We start from the raw sequence: 14038 nt of genomic DNA, 5'->3' as shown, positions 1-14038 counted from the left end.
TGCAGAGTGGGAAGGAGTTACCCATAGGGAGTGCCCCCCAATGATTGATGCAGAGTGGGAAGGAGTTACCCACAGGGAGTGCCTCCCAATGATGGGTGCAGAGTGGGAAGGAGTTACCCACAGGGAGTGCCCCCCAATGATGGGTGCAGAGTGGGAAGGAGTTACCCACAGGGAGTGGCCCCCAATGATGGGTGCAGAGTGGGAAGGAGTTACCCATAGGGAGTGCCCCCCAATGATGGGTGCAGAGTGGGAAGGAGTTACCCACAGGGAGTGGCCCCCAATGATGGGTGCAGAGTGGGAAGGAGTTACCCACAGGGAGTGCCCCCCAATGATGGGTGCAGAGTGGGAAGGAGTTACCCATAGGGAGTGCCCCCCAATGATGGGTGCAGAGTGGGAAGGAGTTACCCACAGGGAGTGCCCCCCAATGATGGGTGCAGAGTGGGAAGGAGTTACCCACAGGGGGTGCCCCCCAATGATGGGTGCAGAGTGGGAAGGAGTTACCCACAGGGAGTGCCCCCCAATGATGGCTGCAGAGTGGGAAGGAGTTACTCATAGGGAGTGCCCCCCAATGATGGATGCAGAGTGGGAAGGAGTTACCCACAGGGAGTGACCCCAATGATGGGTGCAGAGTGGGAAGGAGTTACCCACAGGGAGTGGCTCCCAATGATGGATGCAGAGTTGGAAGGAGTTACCCACAGGGAGTGCCCCCCAATGATGGATGCAGAGTGGGAAGGAGTTACCCACAGGGAGTGGCCCCCAATGATGGATGCAGAGTTGGAAGGAGTTACCCACAGGGAGTGCCCCCCAATGATGGATGCAGAGTGGGAAGGAGTTACCCACAGGGAGTGCCCCCCAATGATGGATGCAGAGTGGGAAGGAGTTACCCACAGGGAGTGCCCCCCAATGATGGGTGCAGAGTGGGAAGGAGTTACCCACAGGGAGTGGCCCCCAATGATGGATGCAGAGTGGGAAGGAGTTACCCACAGGGAGTGCCCCCAATGATGAGTGCAGAGTGGGAAGGAGTTACCCACAGGGAGTGGCTCCCAATGATGGGTGCAGAGTGGGCGTAGCCCGGGTCAGCGCAGTTCCTTGTTGCCCCGGTAACTCGCGCACGAAGAATCAAAGACGGCGGTTGCAGCCTGTGTCGGGTCGCGCGCTCACGGAGGCAGGCGCGCGCGCGCTCCTCCCCCTCCCCCCTCACCGATCGAGCTCGCGCGCGGCGGTTGCTACCTGTGCAGGGCCGCGCACGCGGCGCGCGGGCACGAAGGGGAGGAGCCAAGGAGTGTCGGGAGCGCGCAGGGATCTCCATGGCTTTAGACATGGCGGACGGCAAGTCCGAGTGGCTCCGGCTGCCCGGGTCCTGGTCTCACGGGGTTACCCGCGACGGACGCATCTTCTTCATCGAGTAAGTGCCGAGGAAGTGGGGTGTGGGGCGGGGTGGGAGTGCGGGGGTCGGAGGGGGGCTGGGCCTCTGGCGGACACTTGAAGCGACATTTCACCCCGCGGTGTTTGTGTGTGTTTTCCCCCCTCAGTGAAGCAGCGCAGAGAACAACCTGGTTACATCCAGCGACAGGCGAGGCCGTCATCAGCGGGCACCGCAAGACGGCAGGTACGGAGAGTCTGCGGCGGCGGCAGGTACCCAGGGGAAGGGGGAAGCAGCTGGGCGACACTCGGCGCCTGGGGGAGGGGAGGGAGAGACTGGGACCCCCATGAGTGGGAGTGGGGCTGTGGATCTTGAGCTGGGACCCCCGGGGGAGGGAGGGACTGGGACCCCCATGAGTGGGAGTGGGGCTGTGGATCTTGAGCTGGGACCCCCCTGGGTGGGAGAGGGGCTGTGGATCTTGAGCTGGGACCCCCCTGGGTGGGAGTTGATCTGTGGATTTTGAGCTGGGACCCCCCTGGGTGGGAGAGGGGCTGTGGATCTTGAGCTGGGACCCCCCTGGGTGGGAGAGGGGCTGTGGATCCTGAGCTGGGACCCCCCCTGGTTGGGAGTGGATCTGTGGATCCTGAGCTGGGACCCCCATGGGTGGGGGGTGGACCCCATGCGGCCTCCTCTTCACCGCCCCCCTTCCCCCCTCAGCCCCGGGAGCCGGTACATGGTTCATCCGCAAGTGAGATGGCAAGAGGGGGTTTGTCTCTCACTTTTCCAGCCGCAGCCTGCTGTGCTCCTCAGAGCCCTGCTGGACTGTGCGGGGCTGCAGAAGTCGGCGGGTGTGTGATGTTGATTTGAATCTCTTCAAGCCCGGCAGCCCGTTGACATCTCTCTTCACACCCACACCCACACCGACATTCAGTCCCACTATCCCCGGCTGCAAATCTCAGTCCGAGTCGGCGTGAGAGCGGCTATGGCCAGTTTGGGATGTTCAGTGTTTGAGTCGCTAACCCATCGCCTGTTCCCGACAGATCTACCAACCGGCTGGGAAGAAGGATACACATTTGAAGGGGCGAGATATTACATTAAGTGAGTAAACCAAGGAGAGAGAGAGGTTGACGATGCATTGACTATGATTGGACTTATGCAGTCGCTGATAGCAAACTCCTGCTGTAGGTGTGCGGTGCTGCTTTCCAAGTGGATACAAGTTTGCTGAGTATGTGTTAAAATGTTAAATTCTGCCCAAAGTTGCTCACCGTGGATTACACGTTTTGTGTGGGGTGGGTGTGTCGCGCTAGTTGATTTCGACACAGGTTCCAGCAACGCCTTGATTCAAAACTGACGCTTGAACGTCGCCCGAAATTTAAAAATGCAGTCGGTCGTTATTCTCCGCAAGCTTTATGGTAGTTTGTTTACAAACAGTGACGTGTCAGATTCGGTTACTCTAATGGCATGGCGCAAAAAGAACCAGCTTTGCCTCATGTGTTTACTTCATTTCAATGGGATGAAATTAGTTACCATCAGTGTGCTGAATGAATAAAAAACTTGACTAAAGCTGGTGTCAGCTTGGTTATGTATCGAACTGTAATTTTAAAAGAAAGATCAACACTGGCTACTAATTCTATACTTAAAATCACATAGCAACAATTTATCTCTTGCCTCTGTTATCAAATATGATGGAAAAGATGCTTGAGCAATTTTTGATTTAAAAAAACTCAAATTGAACATGTGCTTAACTGGAATCGGTAGTTTATTATTGCTTCTCAACCAGGTTTGTGACATATTGGTGTTCACTGAGCTTTTAAGAGGTGTGATATGTTGATAGAATGTAATAAAATACTCTGCATTTAAGTTGTGGTAAAGTGCAAAATATGCAATGGAAGCTTTATTATGCTAATAATTCTGTAACTGTGGCTCCTAAATAAGATAATGATACAAGTAGTTTTATTATGCACCAAAATTCTCATGGGTAAGAAATGTTTTTTGTAGAGTAATACAGCACGGATAGAGGCCCTTCGGCCCATCGTGTCCGCGCCGGCCATCAAGCCCTGTCTAATCTAATCCCATATTCCAGCATTTGGTCCGTAGCCTTGTATGCTATGGCATTTCAAGTGCTCATCCAAATGCTTCTTAAATGTTGTGAGGGTATTTGCATTAATTTTCAGTCTTATGAAGCATTTGGTTATGTAGGTTATTCATTGAGACCTTAGTATAAAAGTTTCCACGATGTGCTTGAAATTTTGAATTTTTGTTATGTTGCATGGGAGGACTAAGTATGTACACAAGTTATATTCTTATCTATGATTTGTGGTATGCTTGAGCTGTTCAGCTTAATAGTTTAAACTTGTTTCGCTTTTGAATTTTTCACTAGTGATTCCTACAACAACTGGAAAAAGATGAAATATTTCTATTTAGAATACACAGTGCAGAAATTGAAGCACAATTTTAATGTTTTGGCTGTGGTGCCGAAATGCTAAAACCTAAGGGTGAAAGTACACACCTTCTATAGTCTGATTTAATTGGAGACAGTCGGTGTGTCTCTTTAATTGTGGGAGACTGCCATTTCACTGTTAGCAAAGCAGTACACATTTCTGTTTGATTTTGACATATTTGTGATGTAAAACCCAATTACAATAAACAGTATTCACAATAAAGCCATGTTTGAAGGTAGCTAATCTGCAATATTGCATTGTCGCCTTTGTAGACATTCCTGAGGTTTACTGTGAATAATTTCCAGCATATTGATCTTAAGCTTTTTTCTTAGTAATGTATACTGTAAATAGTACTTTGTGTTGCATATACAGCAAAATGGGTTCTGATGCAAAATTAAAATATCACTACTTTCCCAAAGATTAAAAACTACAGTGGCTACAGGTTAATTATTGGGTAAACGGTGTATGTATTTCCTAAAAGCGATAGAGGCAACATTGAGTTTCAGTTTGTGAAATGAAGATGAAGTAGCATTGAGAGCATGGAATAGATCAGATGATTTGTTCATGATTTCATTTACCTTCATTTACCTTGTGGAACTGCTGCTAGGGTCAGGCGAGCCATTGACGGTAGCAATGTAAAGTAAATGCTGCATTTGTAGTAGGTTCAAAATTTGGGAATTAATGCTGCCACACTTATTAATATTCTCTGACTGTGTGTCAAAAGGGGCGTAATTTAATTTAGAGTGATCAAGGATGAAATGGATGAGATGAGAGAAATGAGAACCTAGGAGGATTTAAGCTAAGATGTAACTAGTATTTTCATCCTGAGTGGGTGGTAGGAAGGGTAAGATGGTGGATACAGAAGAAATGGAGAATGCAGAGAATAACATCGCTATGTGATGAAGCAATGCAGAGGATGTAAATTGGTCAGGTGGATATGTTGAAGTGTGTGAAAATTCTGGTGAACAGATACATGGGAGAAAGGGCCAAAGAAAGTGTATTGAGTGATGGTGTTTGATTGTGAAGACTTCCAGTAGCCACATCAAAAAACTTACTGATGGATCCATGTGTCTAATAAAGTTAAATATTTCATAGTATAGTATTTAGAACTACTGTGAAAGCTTTTTTTAAATGCTTGTAATAGCAGTGACTTTGAATAATTAATGAATTGTATTTAGATATTCCTTACAAACATACTAAAACCATCACAGCACAATTGACTAATTCCTACGGTTGTAGCGTACTGTGTTTAGATTTGATGACTTATGGCACTTAAGGTTTATTAAAAGTAGTGAACACCATAGTATGAAAACAGGCCATCCTTTCAGTTTGTCTAGGTTATCCTGAGTGCTACCTCTATCAAATAACGGCCCAGAAATTCGGGTCGGGGGCTTCCCGCGGGTGCAAGCCCCCGACCTGCACTTACCTACCGCGCCGGCCGTTGAGCTGTGGGCTCGTGTGGGATTCCGATCCTGGGCCTCCTCCAACTGCCAGCATGCAGTGCTTGCGTATCCCGGGGCGCAGTTAGTTCGATGCGTCTGCTGGGATCACGTGGGCCATGGAGAGCCAATGGTAGCAGGGAATGCTTCATTTGTAAGTTTGACCTGTCAAACCTATAAATACGATAAGCCCCAAAACATCACTAAATCTTCAAATACATTTTTTAAAAATCACATTTTTAAAATAAACTATAAATTATATGAAATAACTATTTTAAACAATAATTTAAATTTTTGAAAAAATTAATTACATTTTCTAACAGGGCTAAAAATAAACTTACCTTTCTTTAAAGTATTTAAAAATAATAAACCTGTGGAAAAAAATGTTTGTTTTAATTAATTCACCACTTACCTTGTAAAAAGCAGGCCTTGTGCCTACTTTTTAAAAGTGTAACTCCTGGAAACTTACCCTCCTGGGAAAACCTGCAAAAAAAAGTACGTTCGATGCGCACGCACTGCCTCTCCTGCGCACGCGTTCCACCTCTGAACCCCTTCTTTCAGGGGAACGGAAGTGCCGGTTTCCCGTGCATGTGCAGTGCATGCACAAAACTGGAACTTCCATTGGGCTTACGGGTGAGTACCCCATGCGTACTCACCCGTGGAGACCCGAATTTCTGGGCCAACGTTTTGTCTTATTCAGTATCTAGTTGGCCCAGGTTTTATGCCAAGAATAACGGTGAGGGTATCAGCACTCACCGTTATGGAGTAAATTGGACAGCAACTTCCTGAGTATGCACAATTAAATGTGGAAATCCAGATATTGCGGTCTGAGTTACCCTGCTCCTCCACAGATCGCGCTATAACTGTACCTCACCGATAGGCTTGGCATTGAAATCAATGTAAGGGCGTGAAGTTGAGGTACTTGCTCACTAGTTACCCACTAAACATGCCAGAAAAAGTTAGGGCTGGTGTAGTCAAGTGTAAGTGAATTTTTAACGATGTGATCAGTCATAATTACTGCCAAACAAACTCTCTGGCCCTGAAAATTTAATTTTACAAGTGCGGAGTCTCATTCCTTCAGAATTTAATTAGTGTTGGAGATTATAAACTTTTTCTGTCTGTCGCTTTTTTCTTTCTTTCCCAATCTTTATTTCACTTTTGGTACATGACTTAAATCTAATTTATGATTCCTGGTTTAGACTCTGAGTCTCGGTGAGGATTCTTCAAGTTGAAGAGCTTCGCTGGTTCTTGACTTGTTCACAGACGCCATACATCCCCTGTAGAGGGCACCATGCTGGATTAGAGCAAGTTTCCACTCAAAAGCCTGTGAAAAATCTTTGGGCAGCTGTCAGCGTAGTGAACAGTGAGTGCAGTTCCTTCGCCGCTGACTGCATAATTCAGGCCATTGTGATGTAGCATTATAGAAACCAGTCAGGTTTTTGTTTAACTGAACTCTCAAAATGCATTGTTCAAGATTATTTGGAAATGTTAAATTACATATTTGGGTATATGAAGTGAGGTAATTTTAGATTTGAATAAAGAAGGCTTCAAAGAAAAAGTCACTAAAAGATGACATTTCTCTTCTAGTGTTACGGAAACATTGTACATTGAGATCTATGTATGGGGTGGTAGTGGTTTGTTTAGCCTAATGAAACTAACTGCAGAATTTCACAGTAAACAACAGCAAACTATCTCTAAACTTGAAGTAATGACATTACGATCATTAACCTTTCAATGCAAGCATTATGGTGTAATGAATGAACTTGCATTCATGTAGCACCCGTGAATTGCTTTTTCTCTGAAATGCAATTACTGTTTAGGAAAATGTGGCAGTCAATTTGTGCACATCAATGTTCCTCAAACAGCTAGTGAATGAATGACTAGATCATCCTTTTTTGGTATTGTCAATAATTTCTAGCTATAGATTTTCACAGTAACCAATTGTAAACTGTCTCTCATCTTGAAGCAAAGACATCACAGCATATAATCCTTCAGTGCAGCACCACCATCTATCAGTGAGTTAGAGTGTACCAGCAGCTTATGTCTACACTGGTCCTTAAATTAAAATATAGTAATTTAATCCGGGGTTTCAGATTACCATAATGAGCTGCTCCAACGTCATGGTTTAGGATGTCAACTGAACCCCTCAATTAGACTGCCTTGTAATCATTTCCAGGTATCTGTTGTTCTCCATGTATTAATATAGTAATAGTGAAAAGAGACACTGGGCAATATTTATGTCCCACAAATCTTGAATCTGCTGAGTGATTAAATATTACTGCCCTGTACAGCAAACTGCAGATAATTAATGATTCTGGACTTGGCACAGTTCAGTGGTATTAAGGCTATTTGATAGAATGTAACTGACTTATTCCATAACAGTTTATCCTTACCACCTAGTTGAGACGGCTGGGTTGTCCATTTTGCACAAGATCAAAATTGTTACAGCATAATTACTTGCTGGTGCTTGAGCCATATCCATATTCATCCCAGGAGCACAAGCACTAAGTAGCTGCGCATCACATATTTTTGAACTGATACAATCAGCAGGATTCCATTTATAGCATTCTGCCTGTGGAGGGATCTCCCAGACAGTGTCATTGCCTGAAACCTGCTTCAGGGGAAACAGTTAACCATCATTGACTGAACAGACGTTGTTGGAGTGTGTGTCAGGTCAGGGGAAGACTGTGGGCTTGCCTTATCATACAGGAGAAATTCTGGCCTATAGGCTCACTGTAATCACTAGAGCCAATTTTGTCAGACTTGCATCCTTGTTACTGTTGCCACCTATAATGTGTGTGTTAAAATATATTTTATATATATATGTGTGTGTATATTATGTTTATATATACAGTATGTGTGTATATTTGTGTATATATGCAAAGAGTAAATCGCTTATACGAAACATGGTACTTCATCCCTTATGCTTCAAAATTTTCAACCAAATTTGTTGTTTTCCCTTTTTCAAGGGATTTGGGTTTGCATTAACATTTTATAATTGAAATCAACATAGGGCATCCTTTGTACTAACTGTACAGTATCTTCTACGCCAGATTATTACTCATTACTTTACTTTATTTAATTCGACCTGTAGTTTTAGAAAGAAACCCAAATTTGTCTGCTATTGCTATTTTGAATATAAACTGAAACTTCCTGTTTCAAGGAAATAATTGAACACATTCTTTCCTCAAACCTCCACTGGAAGCTAAGCCAACTTTATGATCATCTCCAAGAATGTATAATTGCTACTATTACAAATCATTAGAAGTAACATATGCAAATTTTATACTGACATTTCATTGCTGAGCTTACTACAATAGATAACTGGTTTAAATTTCTGCCTCCCCCTCATTTTCTCCCCTCTTCTTCTGAAGGCATTGACTTATGCTGCCATGTGATTTCATGGGAACCCATGGCCCTGTGGTAGCTTGCTCAAATAGCCATCCTTTACACATGAGCACAGGGAAATGAGTGTCAGTCGACTATTCTTCTGTGGAGGGTATCATGACTGTACCCACTCTTGTTTTCACCTAAAAGTGTACATGTGCACAGTTACCACTCCTGATCACTGACTTTTACTTGCCCCTTTGTTCTTCTCTTCCCCAGTCCCTCCCCCGGTACCCCCCCCCCCCCTCAAATCATGGGTGCAATGACCAATTGCAATGCCCATACTGCCATTCTGATCAGCTAATTCAGCACAGACCAGGGATCATATTTGGGGGTTGTCCTGCTATAATATAGGAACAGGAGTAAGCCATTCAGCCCCTCGAGCCTGTTCCGCCATTCAGTTAGATCATGACTGAGCTGTAGCTTAACTCCTTAATACCCTTGCCTAACAAAAATCTATCTATCTCATTTTTGAAATTTTCAATTGACCTAGCCTCAACAGCTTTTTTGGTGGAGAGTTTTCCAGATTTCCACTACCCTTTGTGAAGAAGTGCTTTTTGACATCTCCCGTGAACAGCCTAGCTCTAATTTTAAGTTCCTTGTTCTGGACTCTTCCCACCGGAGGAAATAGTTTCTATCTACTATATCAAATTCTTTATTAGGGGAATTCTGGAGGTAATGGTACCGGTTTGGGGGTGGGGGGGGTAGTAAAGAGAAGCCACTGCTGGAGATGCTCTGGCTACAATCGGATAAGAGTGGACCATGGAATGGCAATCCCACTGGGCTGGACAGGACAACAGAGGACAGGTGTTTGGAGGCGGATGGTGTGGTTGACGACTTCAGAGGCTGCAGAGCGGTCGAGGAGAACAAGGAGGGATAATGTACCATGGTCGAAGTCACAGAGGATGTAATTTGTGACTTGGTTAGGGCTGTTTTAGTGCTGTGTAGAGACAAAAACCTGATTGGAGAGATTTGAACATGGAGTTGCAGGAAAGATTAGCACGGATTTGAGAGAGAACAATCCGAAAGGAATGGGAGGTTGGCGATGCGGCAGTAGTTTGCAAGGATATAGGGGTTGAGGGTGGGTTTTTGAGTGGGATGATGCCAGTGGTTTTTGAGGAAGTGGGACAGTACCTGAGGAGAGGGAACCTTTACAATGTTAGTTAGCATGGCAGCCAGGAAGGGAAGTTGGGTGGTCAGCAGTTTTTGGGAATGGGGTCAAAAGAGCAGGAGTGGGTCTCATGGACAAAATGAGCTCAGGGAGACCGTGAGGGGGAAATAGGAGAGAAACCGGAAAAAGGTGTGGGTTCAAGGGGGGGGGGGGGGGCGCGGGGCGCGAGGGTGGAGAGGGGAGAGATCCTGGGCGGTGGTTTGGCTTGGACAAGCGGAAGGTGAGGAAGCAGCAGAGGCTGCTGAATGGATGTTCTGAATCTTGGTGACGAAGTTTATGAGCACCTTGTGGTGAGGGTGGCGGGGGCAGGGAACAGGGGTTTAAAGAAGATGGTCGCTAATGGAGAAAAGAGGCTGGGGTTATATTTACTCTGCAGGATGATCCTGGAGTTTTGGCAGAGGAGAGTGGGGTCCATTAACACTTGATGGAGTCCTGCCACATCAGGTGATGGATGGCTAAACCAGTTGTGCACCAGATATGCTGAAGTCTCCGCACTTTGGACTTGAGTGAGTGAAGGTGGGGGCCATACTAGATGATTGGCGTGGGTAAGGGATTTGCTGGGGGTAAGGGCATCAAAGGTGGACGTGAGGGAGTTGTTGAACAGATTTATGGCTGCAGTAGTATTGTGGTGAATGGAGGGCTGATAGGTAGGCAGTTGGGATTTAGAAAGTGCAGTTGAAAGTGACTTGGTGTTTTTTTTCAGGGTTGTACGCAGAAGGAAGTGGCTAGGGAGATGCGAGTGGTGAGGAAGTGGTTGGAGATGGCACTGTCTGCGATAGAGATCATGGGAGTAGAGATGACCTTGGAGATGGCAAGGTCAAGGGGATGGCTGTGAATATAGGTAGGGAAGTTTATATGGAGGAAGAGGTTTACGGTGGACTGGAGGGCAGTGAATTCAGAAGTGAGTGCAAAGGTTGGTTCGATGAAGATTGAAATCACTGGGGATGAGTCTTTGCTCAGTGCAGAGGCTGAGTGAGGAAAAGGGTGGGCAGTAGACAACGGGGATTTTAAAGAAGTTGAAAGGGGTGGAACAAGGTGAGGTGCTCAAAGGAGTGGACAGTACCAGAGGAGTTGTTTGGTTATTATTTGGATAAATATTTGACTTAAATAAAATATTTTAAAACAGGTCATTTATTTTCTCAAAAAGTGATATTTTGCTTGAAAATGGGAAATAACATGGGCTCCTGGGATGTATGAGGGGAGTATCATACATTTGAAGATTTTTTGCCATTACCAAAGAGCAGCGGAGTTATCCCCAGTGTCCTGGACAATATTTATCCCTCATATAAAAACAGAAAATGCTGGAGATACTCTCTGTGAAGAGTGAAACAGAGTTAACGTTTCAGGTCGATGACCCTTCGTCAGAGTGTTTCCAGTTCTGACGAAGGGTCATCGACCTGAAACGTTAACTCTGCTTCTCTCTTCACAGATGCTGCCTGACCTGCTGTGTATCTCCAGCATTTTCTGTTTTTATTTCAGATTTCCAGTATCTGCAGTATTTTCTTTTTTTAATATTTATCCCTCAATCAACACCCAAAATAGGTTACCTGGTCATTATCACATTGCTGTTTGTGGGAGCTTGCTGTGCGCAAGTTGGCTGCCATATTTCCCACATTACAACAGCGACTACACTTCACAAGTACTTCCTTGGCTGTAAAGTGCTTTGGGATGTCCTGAGGTTGTGAAAGGTGCTATATAAATGCAAGTAAAAACAGAACATGCTGGAAACACTCAGCAGGTCGGGCAGCATCTGTGGAGAGAGAAACAGAGTTAACGTTTCAGCAAGATGTTCTTATTTTGGATTTCCAGCACCTGCAGTATTTTGCTTTTGTATATAAATGCAAGTTTTTCTTTACCAGTTGTATATACCAGTGCATACCTTCGATCTGCGCAGTTCCATATATTATTAACTGGCTTTGTAACTTTTTTTGCCAATGGAAAGTTTCATAGCAGAAATGGGCAGTTTCTTTTGCAATAAGCAGGAAAAATAAATTAAACCAGTGTAGCAATTCTCGTGGCAGCACTTTGGATGGCGTGAAAATGAAGAAAACTATCTTTTATTACTTATCAGCTTGCCAGAAAGGCATGCTGAGGTTTAAGTGCTGAATATCAAAACAGATTAAGACACAGAGAAATGATGGTCAGTAGTAGTGCTGCTGAAGTAGTAAATGCATAACCTGTGATTTATGCTTTATGGATAAAATGGTTTTGGGCAAGATCTGGAGTATGGTCAATTAATCAGATAAAGTGTGTGTCAGGCAACTGAAATATTCAAAACCTGTGATTCATAGCATTGCTGCATGATGGATTATAAATTCATTGACTAAGTCTGGCCAAGGTACACCACACAATAACGATAATGGAATTCAAGGATGTCACAGTATTGTAGTATTTACTGTTGATCAAAAAAGTGAAGGGACGAAGGTGACCTTGTTTTCAGAATATTGTCTAGTTTTGAAGCTGGTTTAAAAAAAAAGTGGGTTGACTTTTCTGTTCAGATAATTACAATGATCCATGGTAAGTTGTTTGTTACTTCAATAATTTGATAACATTTTAACTAAAAGTCAAGAGTTCAGCTTTCATCACTTCTTAAAAAACAATGTCAGTGTTTCACAGAACAGGAGACACTTGCTATCATAAATTGATTACATTATTAGTGCTAAATTGTGTTCTTGATGCAAGGTTGACTTACAAAACAGTAAATTTGGGTGCGCTTTTCCCCAAATCATACCTGGATCACATCACATTTTATCTACCTAGTGCGAATGTGAAAGGAAGGGTTAAATTAGTTCCTATACTTCTGGGAATCCTTGTGTATTACAGGAAGCAAAAATGGTAATCTATAGGGATTTTAAAAATTCATTCTTGGGATGTGGGTGTCGCTAGCAAGGCTGGCATTGATTGCCCATCCGTAGTTACTCGAAGGTGGTGGTGGGCCATCACCTTGAATTGATGGAGTCCGTGTGGTGAAGGTGCTCCCACAATGTTGTTTGATCGGGAGTTCCAGGATTTTGACCCGGCGACGATAAAGGAACGGTGTTATATGTGTAAGTCAGGATAGTGTGTGACTTAGAGGGGAATTTGGAGGAGGGGATGTTTCCATGCACCTGCTGCCCTTATCCTTCTGGGTTTTGGTTTGGGAGGTGCTGCTGCGGAAGCCTTGGTGACTTTCTGCTATATATCCTGTAGATAGTACAGACTGCAGCCATGGTGCGCATGTGGTGGAGGTGATGGATGGTTAATCTAGTAAGTGAAGTGCTGATCAAGCAGACTGCTTTGTCCTGGATGGTGTTGAGCTTCTTGAGTGTTGTTGCAGCTACACCCATCCAGGCAAGTGGAGAGTATTCCATCACATTCCTGACTTGTGCCTTGTAGGTGGTGGTCAGGCTTTGGGGAATTGAGAGGTGAACCACTCGCTGCAGAAATACCCAGATTGTAAGGGGGAAGATGATGTCCTATTAATACTGAGTTAGTGCCTTTGAAACTAGGACATTGCAATGTGTGTCAAACGTTGCAGACAGTGTGCATGCAGCCACTGTAGGGGCACAACTTGTCATTGCAAAATTTTTATGTTTTCAATTTGAGCGCCCTTTACAGAAGTGATCTTCCTGCTTTTAATTTGGAAAACATTTCACTGTTTCTCTACTTAATGATTTTTCACATTTTTTGGAGCATATACAGGAAACTTCCGATTTACCGGCACCTAAATAACCGGAAATCTCGGTTAACCGGCAAAATTCAGGAGTAGGTTCAGGTAACTTTTATTACTTGCCTTCCTCCAGTTGTTGCTGTGCAAGGGTGTGGCTGCAGCTGTTGCTAAGCTACAGAGACGCTTGCAACTTGTGGCCATTGTTCTGAAGCAACAGGGTTTGTTGCTTGAGCTCCGTATCTTTTACTATAGCTTTCGGTTATCCGGAATTTTTGATGAACCGGCACCACGTCGGTCCCGTCCGTGCCGGATATAAAAAAGTTTCCTGTACATTGAAATTCACCAATACAGGTAGACTACCCTTTATCCGGACTTCCGAAAACCGAAACCCTCTAAAAACCGAAGGTTTTTTTGGTCAGCGTAAGTCGTGCGCACGACATGACCAGAGTGGCGCACGACTTACAGGCCTAGCCGGATAAGGGATAGTGTAGCATTTTTCCGCACTTCTGAAAACCGAAATCTTTATCCGCACATCCGAAACCAGAAAACCTCTGAAAGCCGAAAGTGGAGCAAAGCATGACTTCTGAA

At 44.6% G+C, this 14038-nt stretch overlaps 1 protein-coding gene across 9 annotated transcripts in view; it reads left to right on the top strand.

Annotated features, from left to right (window-relative positions):
* Positions 1 to 1186: 1186 nt before the first annotated feature.
* The window catches only part of plekha5 (pleckstrin homology domain containing A5), a 435482-nt gene continuing 422630 nt past the window's right edge, over positions 1187 to 14038 (top strand). For 2 of the 9 annotated variants that reach the window (XM_086010044.1, XM_086010043.1), the window contains exons 1-3: positions 1193 to 1405; positions 1533 to 1609; positions 2404 to 2461. In XM_086010044.1, the coding sequence (XP_085866170.1) occupies positions 1308 to 1405; positions 1533 to 1609; positions 2404 to 2461 (233 nt within the window). In that variant the 5' untranslated portion in view covers positions 1193 to 1307. Of the gene's footprint in view, positions 1406 to 1532; positions 1610 to 2403; positions 2462 to 14038 lie in introns of all 9 variants that reach the window. The other 7 variants (XM_086010046.1, XM_086010045.1, XM_086010042.1 and 4 more) reach the window with 6 other exon arrangements.

The sequence above is a fragment of the Somniosus microcephalus genome, chromosome 17 (genome assembly GCF_052327205.1).
Source record: "Somniosus microcephalus isolate GS21.2 chromosome 17, FLI_Smic_1.0, whole genome shotgun sequence".
In the NCBI taxonomy this organism is placed as follows: Eukaryota; Metazoa; Chordata; class Chondrichthyes; order Squaliformes; family Somniosidae; genus Somniosus; species Somniosus microcephalus.
The sequence above is the reverse complement of the archived record's forward strand: the minus strand, read 5'-3'. Positions and strand labels throughout refer to the sequence as shown.